Source organism: Panthera pardus, unplaced genomic scaffold, assembly GCF_024362965.1.
Source record: "Panthera pardus isolate Hobbes unplaced genomic scaffold, ASM2436296v1 HiC_scaffold_6, whole genome shotgun sequence".
Lineage (NCBI taxonomy): Eukaryota > Metazoa > Chordata > Mammalia > Carnivora > Felidae > Panthera > Panthera pardus.
In genome coordinates this window covers 84,313,128-84,327,736 of record NW_026526991.1, presented here as the reverse complement: position 1 = coordinate 84,327,736, position 14,609 = coordinate 84,313,128, and the positions used below count along the sequence as shown (strand labels likewise).

The window sequence follows — 14,609 nt, the reverse complement described above, 5'->3', positions numbered from 1 at the left end:
AACATACATTTAGCTATAGCATCAAAAGTATGATCCTTGCAAGACAAGAGGTAAGTTCAACTTGATGAAAATTAAAAACTTTTGCTCTACAAAAGAAAATGTTAAAAGAAAAAAAAAGAAGCTAGCTACAACCGGGAATCAAATATTTGCAAAACAGATACCTGATATAGGACTTGTATCCAAAATACACAAAGAATTCTTTAAACTGAACAATTAAAAAAAAAACACCTCAATTAATAAACTAGCAAAAGATGTAAACATACACAAAGAAGATATACAGATGGCAAATACACATATGAAAAGATGCTCCACATCATATGTCATCATGAAACTACAAATGAAAATGATGAGATGCCACCACAAACCAATCTGAATGGATAAAATCCAAAGAACTGACAATATCAAGTGCTGGTGGGCTATGGAGCAACAAGAACTTACATCCGTTGCTGCTGAGAATGCAGAGTCTCACAACCACTTTGAAAGATGGTTTGGCAGTTTCTTATAAAAGCTAAGCATAATCTTACCATACATTTCAACAATCACATTCCTAGGTGTTTACCTAGTTGAGCTGAAAACTTATATCCACACAAAAACCTTCACATAAATACTTATAGAAGCTTTACTCTTAACAACCAAAAACTGGAAACTAAGATGTCCATTGATAGGTGAATAGATAAACAAACTGTGGTACATTCATACAATGGAATTTTATTCAGGGCTAAAAAGAAATGAGCCATGAACAGATATGACGGAAACTTAAATGCACATTGATATGTGAAGGAAGCCAGTTTGAAAGATACATACTGTATGATTCCAATTGTACGGCAGTCTAGAAAAGGCAAAACTACAGAGATAGTGGAAAGATCAGAGATTGCCTAGAATTCTGGGGAGAGAGGGAGGAAGGAATAAATAAAGCATAGGGGATTTTTAAGGTTATCAAACTGTTATGAATGATACTATAATGGTGGACAAGTGACAAAATACATTTGTCAAAACATGTCAGAAATGTACAATACAAAGATTGAACCTTGATGTAAGAAGATTCTACAAGGTAATTTAAAAATTTGAGAGATACCAGGAAAAACCACAGAAAGAATTTAATTGTATTAAAAATGCTTGGAAAAACCTCACTGAATGAGATAGAGGAAAGATTACCTAAGTAATTTTTGAAATGAATGGAATCTGTAAAACTAAAGGCAAAGGAATTGCACATAAGTACTATACTCTATTTATAAGAATGTTTCCCATGGCAGTATCAGTTAAAAATTCTGATACTGTTATACATATATACGGGAGTTGAACAATAAGCAAATGGACGGTGGATGGTAGGTTCTGGGTTACTCACAGTTGGGATGGGAATGGAAGCATCAACAAGGAATAAGGCTGGAATGATCCATGTGGAAATGGATTACAGTTGCACACATTAGTAAGAACTCTGTTTCGCCTAATATATAGACAGTTAGACATAGAAATATTTATAGATATGTATGTATAAAGGTTAGCACGCACACATATATTTCTTTGTTCTGTCAGATAAAAGGCCCTAAAGGCAAGGACACCTTGGTAGCAAGGAACACACTTTGTGTCCAGATCTGGCTTTCTAATACCATTCTCCAATAAAAGAAACCAGGGCTTCTTTGAGAAATGGCTGATTCCAGAACCAGGGCATGTAATACCCAAATGAGTCTGCAGCACCTTACAGTTCCAGAAAGTCAAGACGTGCTCAAGAAAAAAAAAAAAAAAAAAAAAAAAAAACTACCCACAATCACCGTGATATGTCAACGTGACACAGCGGTCAATAGAAAGAGTTTACAATGGCCAAAGCTGAAACAAGTTGAGCAACAAAATAAAGTAGAATTGGATTATAAGTGCAAGTATAAAATATCCATGCTGTCCATACTTAGATAAATAAATGATTGAATGAATAAATGATGAAGAAAAGATAAATCTCTCATGCAGAAGAATTCCAAATTAATTATGTAGATACTGTACTCTAAAGAGGGGGAACACAACTCCCTACTCTTTAAATGTGGGTTGCACACAGCATCTCTCTTCCAAAGACTAGGGTATGGAAAGGGGGCAGGAAGGGTAGCTTTATAGTGGAAACACCCGACAAACACTGTTTATCAGCCAGGTGATCAAGGTCAACATCAAATTCATAAATCAAATAGTAAGTACCTTTGATATTATGTGACAAAAATGGTACTTTACCTTATGACCTTCCTCCCCAAACATATAACCCTAGTTCAATCAAGAGAAAACCACCAGACACTTTGAATAGAGGGATATTCTACATTCTACCTGCACAGTATTCCTCAAAACTTTCAAGGTTATCAAAAACAAAAACAGTCTGAGAAACTGTCACTGCCAAAGGGAACCCAGGGAGACATGACAAATGAATGTAACATGTTATCCTTGATGACATCCTAGAACAGATAAAGCATACTGGTGAAAACTAATAAAATACGAAGAAATTGTGGACTCTAGTTAATGATAATGTATCACAACCTAAAAGATACAAAATAATTTTAAAAGCATAAAATTGATTGTGCAAAACGAACAGAACATGTGAAACTAAAGATTAAAGAGAAATGCATCATAAGGATAAGAGTTGTTATATCAGAAAGCTACTAATGTAAGCAATTTTTATGTTCCTTTTAATTTTTATGTGTTTTTAAACACTTCTTAAATAAGAAGATAGTATTTTTAATATCAAGAAAAATTCCATCACATTAAAAAAATTGTCTAGGTCCTCCTCAAAACCCCATTTTTATCTCCACATGGATGAAAGCCAAAAGTCTTTGGCTGACTAGATTATCTCTAAAACTCTTTCCAACTGTAAGATCATGTGAATTACATAAATTATAACTAAAATCCATGTCCCAGCTATGCATCTGGTAGGAACCCAGAAATATTTAATTACCATATGACTCCCAAATATACTGGTTAACATACATTTTGTGCCATATATACTCATAATTTGCCAGTGTCCTAACAACAGACTAGAAATGAGCCCAACTCAGTGTTACAGAGTATAAATGCAGTATATTTTTGGTGTAAAATATGTCTTTTTATGTCACTATTTTTTGTTTGTTTTAAATTTCCATCTGACTCTTAAGTAGAAGGCATGCTCTTGTGTGCAATGTGGCATCCGTGCTTAGGAAGAATACAGGTTTAAATAGGAGTTAGTGAACATCTAGAACATAAAGGGTGACTATCAGTTATACATAAACTGTGTAATTGGCATCGGTTGTTCTATTTGTTTGTTTGCTTGAATTTTACTTCATGTGCATATCACCCATTGGCTACTACCAGTAACTATTAAAGAGATTTAGAAGATGAAATCTTAAAAGAAAGGCATCATGGAAGCTGAACAAAATGGGAACTTCAGCATAGCTAACAGAGAATAATCAATGATTTTAAAATATACAATAGGCCTAAACCATATTAATCTTGGAACAGACTGAACTAAGGTAATATAAGATGCATTCATGAATAAAGATTATAAAATTTAATAAAGTTGTGAAATGGCCTTGGGGACAAAAACTGGAGATGAACAAACCAGCCTGCAGATATTTGGGGTTGTAGGCGGTGCCTATTCCGGGCTCCGCTCTCACATTCTATTCTTGAATCTTTAAGTTTTACTAAACCACAATTTACCCATGTGTGAAAGTAAGGAAGACATCATAACAGAAATTAATGATTTAAAACACTGGGACAAACTGAAATATTTCTGGAAAAAATATCTATCCATCTTCATAGCATTAGGTTTCCATTTCGTATAATTTAACTTTGAGTATAAGTTAAAAAAAAAAAAACAAACAGAACTAGAAGTTAAAACCCAACTCTTAAAATCAGGAGATGGCAGCAACTTTGCTTTCTCTGCTAACCTTTACCTTCTGGCTCATTTTTGATGAGCTCTTCCATTTTCCTCTGCTTCAAGGTGTCAACAACGTCAGCTAAGCTGCCTTTGCGCCGTTCGGGAGTTCCCAGGGCCGTGCTCGACAAGGACTCACCACTCTGCCTCCCACCTTCTTCTGCTTTCTGAGGTGAGGTAGATGAGTTGTGTGGGGCAAATGAAGACATAACTTTATTGCCATCAACTTCCTGAAAGAGAAACCAAAGGAAAAAAATTTTAATTCTGGAAGCTTTATTTGTTTTTTAATTGGTTAGGTGGCTTATTTAGCTAAAGCATGAAAAAGCAAAACTTCATTCTGCAAGACTAAAAGAAAGAAAGAAATTTTAAAAAAAAAGAATGCATTAACTTTACAGGCTCATACAGTGTGAGTCAAAGATCAATTCACAGAAGAAATAAAAATATGGAGATTCTCTGCCTTAAGACTGAAAACAAATGGGAAAAAAAAGCCTTACACAAAGCCTGTATTGATTACATGTATTTTCCTGCTTTGAAAGTCTTAGATTTTCCTATGAACATCAAATGCACAAGTCATCTGTCCTAAACATCCTCATGATATTGCAATATTTAAATAAGTAACATCATGCACTTCAAATTTCATTTTAAATATCTGCCTCTTCTTGATGGTGCTCCTAATTAAAGTAGGGTCCTTTTTTAGTTCTCCACCTCCCTCTCATGCTTTTGAGAAAGCATCAGCCACACAGGTTATTTTGACATCAGATAGGAATACTGAAAGTTTATTTCTGCCTATGCCAAAGATGTTTCCAATTCTATTTGTTACTGCAAGCATTGTTTCTGTCAATATTCTTCTCTATTTTGCACTGTAAGCCTCACATGTCCTACAAAAGAAAGGTTCTTGCAATCTTTCCCTGTTCATATTTGTGTATGTGTATGAAAAGAATTTATTCTATAATTCTAAAATTTGAAAACATATTTGATGTTCTTTTTATCCTTATTTTCCCCATAATTTCTTATCCAACTGTAGCCATCTACCTAATGTATATTTTGTATAAAGGTACTAAATTGATTTTTCATACATGTGCAAGAGGAGTGTTATTGAAATGATAAAGAAAAATTAATTTTCATACTTAAAGGTTTCTCTTTTATAATCTCTTACTTCCATAATCCTTTAACTTCCCACAAAGCGGATTTCTTAAAAAACTTGTATCCTAAGATCTTTGAGGAAGTTAGTCTCTAAGTACAGTTCTTAATTCTAGAGTATTAAAAGTTTCCATTAAAACATATTTGAAAGGCATCTGGGTGGCTCAGTCAGTTAAGTGTCCAGACTCTTGACTGCAGCTCAGGTCATGATCTCTGGGTCATGGGATTGAGCCCCACATTGGAATCTGTGCTGAGCACTGAGCCTGCTTGAGATTCTCTCTCTCTCTTTCTCTCTCTCTGCCTCCTCCCCACTCTCTCTTTCTCTTTCTAAAATAAAAATAAAAAAAATAGAAATATATTTGAATGTACACACATCAAATATTCAGAATAATAGATTATATTCTTGTTTATACATTTCTTCTGTAAGACATGTTAATAGGATCCCTTGATCCCAGAACAGTGACAAATCACACTGATTTGATATCTAATGTTTTTAAGGTTAATTCTAACATATTTGACTAGTTAAAAAATATACTAAAATATTTGTCATTTTAACTTCTAAAAGCAGATTAAAATAGAGATGTCAATACAAATATAATCATAATATGTTCATATGACTTTTTGTTAAAGGATAATAATACAAGGCATTAGCTACGGTGTAAGCATCAGTGTGTTGAGGGAGACTAGGCAATGTGGAGAAAGTAAAAGTAAGAAATGTGTGCAAACAGAATCTTCAAAATTATAATTCTACACCCAAAATGGTTTCTATTTCTTATAAACATTACAGAATATGCAGAAAACATTACTATGTCTTAAATGAATATTCCATAGATAATACTTTCATATATGAATCTTAGCTTATAATGTACTTGGATTTGGAAATCAATATGCACAATGTAATAATTACAAGCCCCTTCGGGCTAAGTGAAGGTACACTTCTAGAATTATTTATTTAAAACTCACACATAAATACAAGCAAATCCATAAACACACACACACACACACACACACACACACACACACACACACCTGACAAAAGCAATCACAAATCCATTCAGTAAACTAAGGAATGTTTTTATGAATGGTCCATAACACACATTAGTTCAGTTTCATCATCAAATCAGAATATAGCAAAATCTCTGTATTCATTTTCCACAGATCTTTCTTCTCATTTATTTCCAGGGTCAAAGCAGAATAACCCCAATATTAGCCTCACTTTGAACATTTCTATTCTATACACATTATATGATATGATATATCACATTATGTGATGACAAACGTAACAAACAAGAATTTGGCAGCTGCACTTCATTGCCCATAATTGAAAACTACAAATATCTTTCTATAGAATCTTTAGTAGAGGGAAAGACAACCAAATTATATACAATCACATCGATTAAGGTATCAGAAAATATTCCAAACTAAAGTAAAACAAAATAACATCCCATTTTGCATGTCTCTAATTTTTTACACCTTGCAAAGCAGGGCATATTTAAAGAGGTTACCATCATTTCACAAGTATTCTAAACTCAGTTACTACAACAGTATTAAAAGTTAATTATCAAGGCTAGCTCATGAACAAATATCTTCTCATCTGGCTATTTCACCTGTCTGATTACATTTCAGCCTCTAGCACTGTTAATCCCTTTAACAGTTTTATGTGGTTACCAGATATTGTAGGGTGGGACTCCACTGTTCATTTGCATGGTGAATAGCTTGATAAAGAGTGCTGGCACTCTTCAGTCAAGAAAGTCCTATAATTGTCCATTTCCTCCCTGGGATTACATTTACTGTACCTAAAGTAATGACTGCATTTTCCTCTTCACTTTGCTGGCAGGCGAACATTCAGAGTCTACTAACAGAAGTGTTCATGGTCCAGACCAGCAATATATATTTCAGCAAATTTTTGTGAGTGCTAAAGGCAAGCTTCAATATTTTGCAGTAGAGCTCTCAGAACTGCGAGGCAGGATTTCTAAAGTCTAATGTTAAAAGAGGGTTCTAAACTTTTAGAACAAAGTTGATAATCTTTGTTACACTTGAACATGCTTTACCTAATCCTGCCTCCTTTGTCACTGTTGCAACCATGAGACAAAGGAAGGGATATGCTTACTGTATCTATCTTTATTTAAATAAATTTTTAAAAAATGCATTCTTAAACTGAGTGCAGCCACTCTGGAAAATAGCATGGAGACTCTGCAAAAAGTTAGCAAAATCTTACGACCCAGCAACTACACTACTAGGTATTTACCCAAAGGATACAAAAATACAGATTCAAAGAGGCACATGCACCCTGATGTTTATAGGAGCATTATCAGCAATAGCCAAATTACGGAAAGAACCCAAATGCCCATTGGCCAATGAATGGATAAAAATGTGGTATACAGACACAATGGAATATTACCGAGCCATTAAAAAGAATGAATTTTTTTTAATATTAAATATAACTGATTGTCAAGTTGTTTTCCATACAATACCCAGTGCTCATCCCAACAGGTGCCCTCCTCAATGCCCATCACCCACTTTCCCCTCTCCCTTATCCCCCATCAACCTTCAGTTTGCTCTCAGTATTTAAGTCTCTTACGGCTTGCCTCCCTCCCTCTCTGTAACTTTTTTTCCCCTTCCCCTCCCCCATGGTCTTCTGTTAAGTTTCTCAAGATCCACATATGAATAAAAACTTATGGTATCTTTCTCTTCCTGACTTATTTCACTTAGCATAATACCCTCCAGTTCCATCCATGTTGCTGCAAACGGCCAGATTTCATTCTTTCTCATTGTTAAGTAGTATTCCATTGTATATATAAACCAGTCACACACTCTGCTCACTGAGTCAGCCAGGTGCTCCTTAATATGTATGGGCATCACTAGCATCCTTTCTAGTACAACAAAGTTTTTAATTTAGGAAAAAAAAACACAGCACAGAAAGTTTCGACTATCTTTAACTAGATTCTCATTAGTGCAAGTTCATGATTTTTGGTATTTCATAGAGGTAGCATAAAATGAACTACAGATACCTAGAGAAAGTATGAACAAGCTTTAACATGGTCATGTTTTTCTGGTAATGTGCTGTTTTTGTAAATATCAACAGGGCAAGGCAAAACAAAATTTGAAAAATTTCTTCAAAGCCGTATTACTTAGGTTAAATGGGTAAAGGTGGGCAAAAGTACAAATGTTCAGTTATAAAATAAATTAAGTCCTGGGGGTGTCATGTGCAGCATGGTGATTGCAGCTAATAATATTGTTTGTGTATTTGAAACCTGCTAAGAAAGTAGATCTAGACCATTCTCATCACAAGAAAAAAATGGTTATGTGTGGTGATGGATGTTAACGAGACTTATTGTCATCATTGCACATAATACGTAAATATTGAATCATTACATTGTGCACCTAAAATGAATAAAATATTTTGTCAATTATATCTCAATTTAAAAAGCTACATTATTTGGTCATTCCTTAAATTCTTTTAAAAACAGGTGAAAAGATATGTTATCACAAATGTCTATTTTGAAACTAAATTGCACTAATCGCACCTGCTCTGTCAAGTTGGGAGATGCCACATTCACTCTAGTACTAGAAAACAGTATCTGATTATTGTGTAAATACGCAATTAATTTTAAAGCTTTATTGGTTATGGTAGTTTTTCATTAAAGTTCTTAATGATGCCCTGAATTGATTATCCTTTCGGGTTATAGATCTCTTGATGATAGCTGGAGATGCTCTCCCAAACACACATGCACATGCAAACAGGCAGACACACACTCATGCAATTGCACACACAATTACACGTACAGTGTTAGAGAGTTAATTTTCTACTTTCATAGTTCCAAATGTGAATTGTCTCCATAAAATCCCCTAGAAACTCTTGTAAATCACAGATTTCAGGACAAGAAGCTTTGACCTAAATGTGTATCTTCCCAGAATCATACTCTAAACTCATCAATACATATAATTAGATGATTTTAACGTGACCAGTTAATACTTGCAAAAAAGAGCCTCAAACTATAGATTTCATTGATATTTTATTCAGATAAATTTAGCTAAAGATATATATGCTAATAAATGAAACTTTTACTGTTCCTAAGATAAGCATCTAGAAGGAAATTAGTATTTTAATTATACTTTAAAGAATAATAAACACCTCGAAGAAAAGAATGCATTACTAATGGCAATCTTGGGCTTCTTAACTCAGCGATCACCTTGGGATAACATGCACGTGAATTCAAAATGGAAGGCAGAACAAATTGCTAACTTTTATAAATGAATATTTCCAGTTTTAAAAAGCATACTAGTTCAGTTTCAACTATGAATTTTCCTGAAGACAGAATGTAAACATATGAAGGATACACTGAGGCAAAAACCAACACTTAAAAAAGCTCAACAGAGAACACTAAGAGTCTTTCTTTGGTGAACATGATCAAATTCAGTATTCTGGGAACAGGATATGGTCAGTTCCTGAGACCTATAAAACAAAAGTAAGCACTTATAGTAAGATCTCTGAAGGGTGTCTGTTATACTTGTGATTACTACTGGTGTTAAAGCTATCCAATTTAAAATCTTTTCTAAACTTTTGCTTTACAAAAAAAAAAAAAAAAAAAAACTGCCTGATGTGTATTTAAGTCCAGTGGTTCACAGAACAAAACCTGACAGAAACACTTTTGTTTGGGCCTATTTTCATAGTTACCTAGACACAGACCTCATCAGGACTTGTCACCTTTCTATACTAGAAAAAGCCACCAATAATACTTTTGTAAAATTACTGAATTTGAAAAACAAACTTTACCAAGTTTTATAAGATCAACAATTCTTAAAGTTTGAATCAGTATAACATAGACCAATCAAGATTCCAGATATTAGATGAATAGTTCATAAATCTATCTAGTGACCAACAAGTGATACATATGCTTCTTTTTTTAAGTTCCCTAGGGGTTTCTGACCGTACGATGCTAGTCTTGGAAGAATCCAAAGTCAGTTTTTAAGGGCTACTTATATTTATTATTTCAAAATCTTATGAGATATTGAAATTCCCGGAAAATTAGTACTCTCAGTCCTTAAAAATCATTAAATCTTCACAATTTTAAAAATAGGAAGAAATTCTAAAATACTAAAATATGTACTACATCTTTTTGCTCTATAATCCATGGAGAAAGTTCTACATTCCATATACTGATTAGTTCTAATTTTTAAAGAATATTACAGAAACCTTAGAAGTTCATCTGTCTCTGTAATACAGACACAACCCACTCTTGGGGCTGATCTAATATTTTAAATAGTGACAGACCTCATCAAGTTTAAGTGAAAGATTATTATTTTATAAAAATGGCTCCATTATATTTCAAATATAGGATCTAGTCCATATTTCAAAATTTTTTATGTGTTTTGGACAGTGCAAACAGAAGAAGTGAAAGCTGTTTGATGTTTCTTCAAAGTCTAAAAATATGGAATCTTTTAAAGATTCCTTCCCTGTGCAATAGGATGGAAATTCAACAAAAGTCTAACTTGGTTTTTCTTTTTTTGCCAAGCACGGAGATGAAATGTTAGCTTAGGCTCATATTTAATTATTGATCAGAAAACTAAATAAACATTTAAAAGCACATTTTATCTTAAAATGCATTCACATGGGGCTAAATAATACAAGACAGGTAATTTGTATAGATACGGTTCTCAGATGGTGGTCTGCTCAACCAATATGACTGGCATCACCTGAGGGTACTTTATACATTTTTCTCGGGACTTACCCCAGACTTTCTGAATCAGAAACTCAGAGGGTGAAGCCCAACTATGTGATTTAACAAGGTTTCCAGGGGAGACCGATATTCAGTAAGCCTGAAAACTACTGGTAGAGGAAAAAAACTAAGAGTTAGAGAGGCAAAGGGGGAGATGACTAAAACCTGCAGTGGTCACAATGCATCACAAAAATGATGGAATTTAATGGGTTTCAGAAGAGAGCTGAATGGTAACATATCGCAGGGGGGGGAAGTGATGGGGTGGAGGGTAAGAATGGCCAATATATGTTGGAGGGAAATGATGTTGACTTAGTTTTTTAACAGTCATTTTGGCACATGTTGAAACAAGCTTCTGTTTGCTGATTTCCTGGAAAATCTGAGATTTATGTCAAAATTGCATTGTGGAAATGGATGGTTTTAAGAAATGTACTAAAATGTGGTTTGAATTTATTAATAGTTTAATCTGATTTATAATATAAAAATAACATAATAATAGTAGGTTTCCTTTGTTGTTTTTTAAACCAATATCATATATGCCGTCTAATTTAATTCCAGTGAGTGAAACAGAAATTTAAGGGCAAATTTTCTGACTCAGTAAGAGACTGTACAGATAGGAAAAACAGTTTTGGAAAGTATCTTCATCTGAGAGTAGATGTTACACGGGCAGAAGTTTCTAATGGTTGCTTTTTAAAAACTCCTTCAGAATCACACTTACTAAGAATCTCAGAAATGCTGCATTCAAGAATAAACTGTATGTTTTCATGTGCTCTCAAAACCACTTAATAAGCAAAAGTGGCATTTAGAGTATTCTAATACATTAACTAATAGAACCTGTAAAAACAAAGAACATTTTGTGCTGTGACAGTCTCATTATCTTCCTGAGGATTATTTCTGTGCTGTGTCTTACTTGTGTTTAAACAATCTAGCAAATACATTTTAAGACATTTGATGATCTCTTCCCTGAGGGCTCAAAGGTCAACCATAACATGTTTCTAAATAAAAATTAGGTTACATGTCAAAACACTTTCTTTAACACTAGAATTGTAAATTATATAATACTATTTTAAGAAATAAAGAAAAAAAAACATTTATTGTAACCAGCCACTAATTGCATATAATAATTCATCTATCATTTTCCTAAGAAGCCTCCAGAGCATCCTTACAATAGTTGTTAATAAACTTGACTAAATGCCTATTCACTCTGAGTCTGGAGGAAGAAATGAAATGTGAGGAATTCTTCAAATAGTGATCCGTTTAGGAAATGGCGAGCAATGGACACAGTTTCTTACACAGAGCAGACCCCCAGTAAAATTAATAAGCTAAGTGTTTGCTAACATCATTTATAATTGGGAACTGACTACATATTCAGTGATATGTGAAATAAACCGTGATCCTCCATGCAGTATAACATGATGTCAGCAAAGCAGTAGAAAGCACTGGTTAAGCAAACCGGAGTCAGGAGTCAAGATGTTTGAGTTCAAATCCAGGCTCTGTCATTTATTAACTATACAACCTTTGGCAAGTTACCTTAACTCTCCAAACCTCAGTTTCCAAATCTATGAAAGGGGATAATTAATGATAAGTAATTCATATGTACTATTATGCAGTATCATTGATCTCTAGAATTTAACAGTAATGAGAATGCTTACTAAAAAATAAATATTATTTCATTCACTCAATTTTCTCTTTCATCCATGTAACATAAATGTTTTGAATGCTAACTTGTAAGGCAGTTAATGATGGCATCTAAGCACAGAGAATCAAGCCAATAGCTTTGGTTCAAATCCTAGTTCCACCATTAACCAGCTGTGTGACCCTCGATAAGTTATTTAATCTTGCTGTGCCTCAGTTTCCTCATCTATAAAATGGGGATTATACTAGTATCTACCTCAATGAGTTGTTAGTGGACTATGAGTTACAAAATAATGAGTTATAGGAGTTAGGAGACTACATGAGTTAATACAGGTATTACAAATCATAAAACTCATAAAAATGGTAACTGGGAAATGACAAGAGCTATATAAGTATTTGTTAAATTAAGCTCTAAGCATTATATTAGGATATAACCATGAACAAAACACATAATATATAAAAATAAATATAGAAAAAGCCAGTCTCTTTACTAGGAAAGTGGAGAAGATATTAACAAGAGACAAACCCCTTTCCCCACCTACCCCACCAAAAAAAAAAAAAAAAAAAAGTATTTTTGCACATTTATGTAACTTCATAGTTCTTTCTGCTAAAATAAAACTGCATTCATGGAACCAATTTTTTAAAGATTAATTTAGGGGCACCCGGGTGGCTCAGTCGGTTGAATGCCCAACCCTTTGGTTTCTGCTCAGGTCATGATCTCACAGTTAATGAGATCAAGCCTGTCTATAGCTCTGGGCTAACAGCGTGGAGCCTGCTTGAGATTCTCTCTTGGTTGCTCTCTGCCCGTCCCCTGCTTGCACGTGCACACATGAGCATGCTCTCTCTTTCTCTCTCTCTCTCTCTCAAAATAAATAAATAAAAATTTTTAAAAAGATTAATTTAAACTTTTTTAAGGTGGACCATTTTTTAAAGATAAGCTAATACAAACTTTATCTTAAGGAAAAGAAAAAGAGTCCACAAACTGTCATGTGACACATGTGACATTAGTGTGCTTTTTATCTCTTGTTGCCATTATCATGCCACTCAATCTTCACATTTCACAGTTTCCTGGTTCTCCACAAAGTGATAACTCAGAGAAATGATCAAGGAAAGAATGTTCAATCACTCCTCATTATGAAATAAAACTTTTTAAAGTCAAAGTCTGAAAAGAAATACAGTAATGATTTTTCATAAATACATGACACCAATTATGCCATATTTCTACTTTTCGTTCATATTTCTTTCTTCTTGTAAAATAGACATATCAAGATTTTTTTTTCTTCACAAGAACATTGGCACCGCTAGATTCTCTTGCAAACAAACCTTTTAGTTCCCTTACGCTATAAATACAAAATGGCAACAAAGGTAATATGAGGAAGGAAAGATTACAAGCTAACTCTCCACTTTTCCTATTATCCTCTCTCCTCTAGTACTTGAACAGAGTCCCTTTACCAGTATGTCTCCTCACTAGATCACACTGATTTCATAGCCAAAAATCAGTTCATTCTGTTATGTCATTAGACTAATCCCATCTTCCTATTAAAAACAAAAACAAAAACAAAAAAACAAAAAGAAAAGCTAAAGGCCTATTTTTCTATACTAATTAAGACTCTCAATAGAGCACTATGATCACAGCAAAAGTAACACTTTTTCTTCGAAAGGGACCTTTAGCAGGATTTGACCTTATGCAATGATTTGAGATTAAAGAGCACAGCTTCAGTTCTCATTCCAAAATAAAGATAAGGCATTAAGCAGTCTACATACTCTTATAAAATTCCCACGCTGGCCCAACTATTTCTTCATAATATAAAACATAATTTCCTGAGCCTGTTTTAGTGCTCATATAAAGGCTGTGTTGTAGCACAGACAATCCCTGAGATACTGGCATTCCTTATGTAAAATACTGGGTTCTCTGCAAAGATTGTTTTCACACAATTTATAGGAGTAATGCTATATATAATTTTAGTCATTTTAGTCTGATACTTGTGAAAACTTGTAAAAACATTTCTAAACTATTAGGCATTTTCCTGACCAAATATACAAAACCTTTTAAAATTCACTAATGTTTTCAGTGAAATTATAGCTACTACTCCTGGAGTTCTTAAAGACACTGTTCTGAAAGTTTTATGGACATAATTTTACGATTCTCAGAGAAATCCCATGCAGACTGTTATTCCTATTTAACAGATGAGGAAATTAAGCTCTGATGGATAATTCACCCAACGTAATCGTAGGGAATA

General features: G+C 33.7%; 1 protein-coding gene across 19 annotated transcripts in view; it reads right to left on the bottom strand.

Annotated features, from left to right (window-relative positions):
* Positions 1–14,609, bottom strand: part of SOX5 (SRY-box transcription factor 5) — a 1,011,059-nt gene that overhangs the window by 305,551 nt on the left and 690,899 nt on the right. For 15 of the 19 annotated variants that reach the window (XM_019452504.2, XM_019452503.2, XM_019452501.2 and 12 more), the window contains one exon: positions 3,891–4,107. In XM_019452504.2, the coding sequence (XP_019308049.1) occupies positions 3,891–4,107 (217 nt within the window). The remainder of the gene's footprint in view (positions 1–3,890; positions 4,108–14,609) is intronic. The other 4 variants (XM_019452515.2, XM_019452499.2, XM_019452500.2 and 1 more) reach the window with 1 other exon arrangement.